General features: G+C 37.0%; 1 protein-coding gene across 1 annotated transcript; it reads right to left on the reverse strand.

Annotated features, from left to right (window-relative positions):
• Nucleotides 1–3302: 3302 nt before the first annotated feature.
• Nucleotides 3303–3983, reverse strand: LOC104086880 (glycine-rich cell wall structural protein 1.0). Its single transcript, XM_009591224.4, has one exon. It carries the CDS (start codon nucleotides 3906–3908, stop codon nucleotides 3492–3494), a length of 417 nt encoding a protein of 138 aa, XP_009589519.1. The 5' UTR covers nucleotides 3909–3983; the 3' UTR covers nucleotides 3303–3491.
• Between the last annotated feature and the right edge of the window lie 541 nt (nucleotides 3984–4524).

The raw sequence follows: 4524 nt of genomic DNA on the forward strand, positions 1-4524 counted from the left end.
AATTTAGAACTGTTACTTACCTCGAACAGTGTAATTCTCACTCCGTTATTCCCTTGCTTCAAGAATTGGTCTCCGAAAGCCTCGTATCTAGTCACAATTAATTCGTTTCAGTCAATACAATTTATTGAAATTAATTCCATAAGAAAATACTAATTTTTTAATAAAATCTGAAATTTAACTCAAAAATTATCTGTGGGACCCACATCTCGGAACCCGATAAAAGTTATAAAATTCGAAAACACATTCAACCACGAGTCTAACCATACCAATTTTACCAAAATCCGACCTCAACTCGACCCTCAAATCTTCAAATTAAATCAAGAGGTTTTTTTTTAAATTTTCCAACTTAATTCACCCATTAAATGTTAAAAACAACCATGGATTCGGGTAATTTAACCAATATTGAGTTAAGAACACTTACCCCATTATTTTCTCTAAAAATCTCCCAAAAATCGCCTCTATCCGAGCTCCAAATCGGTAATTGCGACAAAAATTTCGCATTTGCGAATGAACAGTACCTCCTATGAACAGTGTTCGCAATTGCGACAAATTGTTCGCAATTGCGAGTGAACAGTGTTTTCGCAATTGCGATAAATGGTTCGCAATTGTGAATGAACAGTGTTTCGCAATTGCGATAAATGGTTCACAATTGCGAATGAACAGTACCTCACAAGAAACCAACAAACTCAAACTTCTCCGAAATAATCTGAAACCACCCTGAAACTCATCCGAAACCTCCCGAAATCCTTCCGAACCCGAATCAACTAACTCGGTAAGTCATAAAATAATTGTAAAGTATAACTTGAGCAGTAAATGGGAGAACGGGGTTATAATACTCAAAACAACTAGCCAAATCATTACACCGAATTCCGAAAATTTTTGAAGATAAATGTCACCCATAACCTCATGAACTCAAATATATAATTTTCACCCAATTCCATAATCATTTTCGTGGTTAAATCTTATTTTTATCAAAACCTAGGTTTTTCAACTAAGCCCACAATTCCTACACTTTATGTATTAAGAATCTACCTAAAATGCATGTATTAAACTCATCCTATATAGAAATTACTTACCTCAAAGTTCTAGGTGAAAACCCCTCTTCAAAGAGCTCCAAAATTGCCCATGAGATGAAAGAAATGAGCCAAAATAGCCTAAGTCCCGATATAAATGCACTTCACTACCTCCTAGCGATTTTTGCACCTGCGGAAGAATCTCCGCTTCTGCGGGACCGCTCCTGCGGTTGATTGTCCGCATATGTGGAACACGTACGAGCCACGACCAGCCGCACCTGCGGCCAAGTCTCGCATCTGCGAGCCCGCTTCTGCGGCTCACCTCGCGCACCTGCGACCATGGGCAGGCTGCCTCTCTCCGCATATGCGGACCCCTTCATCGTAGAAGCGAGTTCGCTTCTGCAGAAATCCTTCGCTTCTGTGGACCTCGCTAACTCTCCTCCATTCCGCTTCTGCGAACGAGATGCCGCACCTGCGATGCCGCTCCTGTGGCCATTCCCACTGCAGGTGCGAACGCACCAGATGCCATCCACCTCCAGCTCTTCTCCAACAAGTTCGTAAACATAAAACGGACTCGCTCTAACCCTCGGAATGCGTAAAACCACATCAAAACTAATAATCACACTCCAAAACCAAATCGAATCAACTTATGAACTTCAAGTTCTTCCAACTTGCTCCGAACGCGCCGAATCATACTTAAACTACTCGGAATGACACTAAATTTTGTGTGCAAGTGACAAATCACCATACGAAACTATTCCAAGGCTCAGAATCCCAATCGGACCTCGATAATACCAAATCCTATCTCAAACCAAATTTAAAGAACTTGAAAGCCTTCAATGCGCTAACTTCCAATATTAAGCGCCGAAATGCTCCCGGGTCATCTGAAACCCGATCCAAATATACGCCCAAGTTTAAAATCATCATACAAACTTATTGGGACCGTCAAATCCCGGTTCTGAGGTCGTTTACTATAAAATATTGACCCATGTCAAACTTAACCCTTTTAAGCCAATATTAAGGAACTAAGTGTTCAGATTTCAATCCGACCCCTTCCAAACCCGAACTAACCATCTCCACAAGTCATAAAATAGTAAAAGCACATGCAGGGAGTCTTATTTAGGGGAACAGGGATCTAGAAAGTAAAACAATCGGTCGGGTCGTTACAGTTTCGTTCTTAGTTAAAGATAAAAAAAAATAAACTAAGGGGGCGTGGATTACTAATTAGCAAAGTTCACGGGCAAAATTGACTTTTTTCCTATATGTTTTTCACGCGTCACACTTACGTGGAAATTTAAACTAATCAACATAAATAAAATTTGGCAGGTAGAGCTCTGTTAGTAATAAATAGCATAAATGATACTTTTAGGTAACATCATGATCCTTTCTAAAGCAAATTCACTACTAGAAAATATTAGAAAACCGTCCAGGAATATCAACTAAAATCGGTCGGAAAACTGAAAAAATCGATCGATTTTTGACCGACTTTAATTCGTCGAAATAAGACTGGTCGGTAATAAATAGCAATCGTAGTCGGTCGCAATTACCGACCGATTTTGGTCGGTCAATTAAATTTCACAAACGATCAAAAAAGAAAAAATCTGCCGAGAAAAACGATCGAAGTTGGTCGGTATTTTTCGACCGAATTCAGTCGGTATTTTTAATTATGTAATTAAAAAAAGCACCGTCTGGAATCAAACCAGGGCCTGTACTATAGCAGGATACTATTCTACCACTAAACCATAAGTACATTTTGGTTTAAGACTTTATTTTATTATATTTGTACTCTTTAATTATATTTTTGCGTAAAAATAACTGACAGATTTTGGTCGGTTTATTAAAAATATAAAATTACCAATCGAAATAGGTTAATTTTTTTAAATGACCGACCGAAATTACCGACCGACTTCCGTCATTTTTTTAATATTAATATTAATTTATTTTACATGAAAAACTGATTAAAATTGATCGGTTTCTTAAAAAATAAATTTCGCGGGATGGCAAAATATTCGACCGAAGCTGATTGGTTTTGTAAAAAAAAAATTTAAAATAAAATATTTTAAAAAATTGACTGACTTCGATCGATTTTTAGGTCTATTATTTGACCGACCGAAGTCGTTCAGTCGGTTACGATCGATTTTGGCCGAATTTCTAGACTTTGGTCGGTCGCCGTCCATTTTGATCGAATTTTTAGTAGTGATTTTTAAGCGAGGACATGAATATATTAATTTCACAAAGTTGAGGACTAAATTTGAACTTTCTCCCCATCGCTATGGACTCATTCTATCATACATGCAATCATTCATAATTTCATTTACACACCTTTTGGAAGTCCATTCCCAATTCGAAACAACATACAAATAAAAAAATTTAAAACAACAAAAAGGATAAGAAGAAACGAAAAAGGAAAGAAAACAACAAGAAGAGGAAAATTAAAAGCCATGCTAACTAGATGGGTGGCTAGTGTCCAAATCAACACTAACCTCCACATCCACCACAACCGCCGCCGCAACCACCGCCGTTGACACCACCGCCACCACAACAACAACCGTGGTTCGCACCAGAATTATCCGTACCACCACCTCCAACTGCCGCTCCACAACCACCACTAATATTGCTATTACCCTTCCGTTTATCTTCAGTCCTGCTACTTGCCACAGCTGCAGCAGCCGCAGTGCCGGCTACTGCAGCACCAGCCCCGGCCAAAACAACCATATTCCCGTCTTTTGTGCCGCCGTAATAGCTAGTGGCGCTCTTCTTCTTTGTACCTATTTTTACGTCAGATCCTTTTGGCTTCTTAATCCTACCTCGGCCGGCGCATAAGCAGCAGTATAAATTACAAGCCGTGAAAGCCATAGAAGCGAAGACTATGAAGACTATAACGTATACTTTCATATTCTATCCTCCTTTGAATTGATAAACGAAGAGGACAATTGCCTCTTTATATTCAACTCCTTGTATTGACTTTCTATTTAAAAACCTAGCGATAAAGTTAAGTTACGATTCAGGTTTTCTTTATCTATCTAAGTAATTTACGATGAAGTTCATAGTGCATATTCTTTTTGAATTTAACTTACATATGCTGACTAAGTTTAAATTTTTTTTTTACATGCACTATCATAATTCATATGTATTACTAACATGTTACTCCTATAACAAGTAATTTATTTTATTACTTTTAGGCTACTAAATTAAGTTGATTATCATTAAAGACAAAAATTAATGGCGGACAAATTTTACTGCTAATAGCAAAAATCCATTGCTAATCACATTTAAGGACTAATTATCAGAAGTCTTATTTAGTGACGAGTTATTTAGCAATAAATAGATTAATTAGCAACATATTACCAAAAGATTTGTCTCTTATTTTTTTAATGTATAAACAATTGTATATGTTATTATAGATCTTACATTAACCATAATAAAATAATTATATAATATCAGTGTCTTAGTTCTCTTTTATGCATATGGTAACTTTGACAATTATTCTTAATCGTTAAATCAAATCACT

Source organism: Nicotiana tomentosiformis, chromosome 6, assembly GCF_000390325.3.
Source record: "Nicotiana tomentosiformis chromosome 6, ASM39032v3, whole genome shotgun sequence".
In the NCBI taxonomy this organism is placed as follows: Eukaryota; Viridiplantae; Streptophyta; class Magnoliopsida; order Solanales; family Solanaceae; genus Nicotiana; species Nicotiana tomentosiformis.

Coding starts and splice junctions, on each gene's coding strand:
- LOC104086880 (XM_009591224.4), bottom strand. CDS start 3,908: ATGAAAGTATACGTTATAGTCTTCATAGTCTTCGCTTCTATGGCTTTC.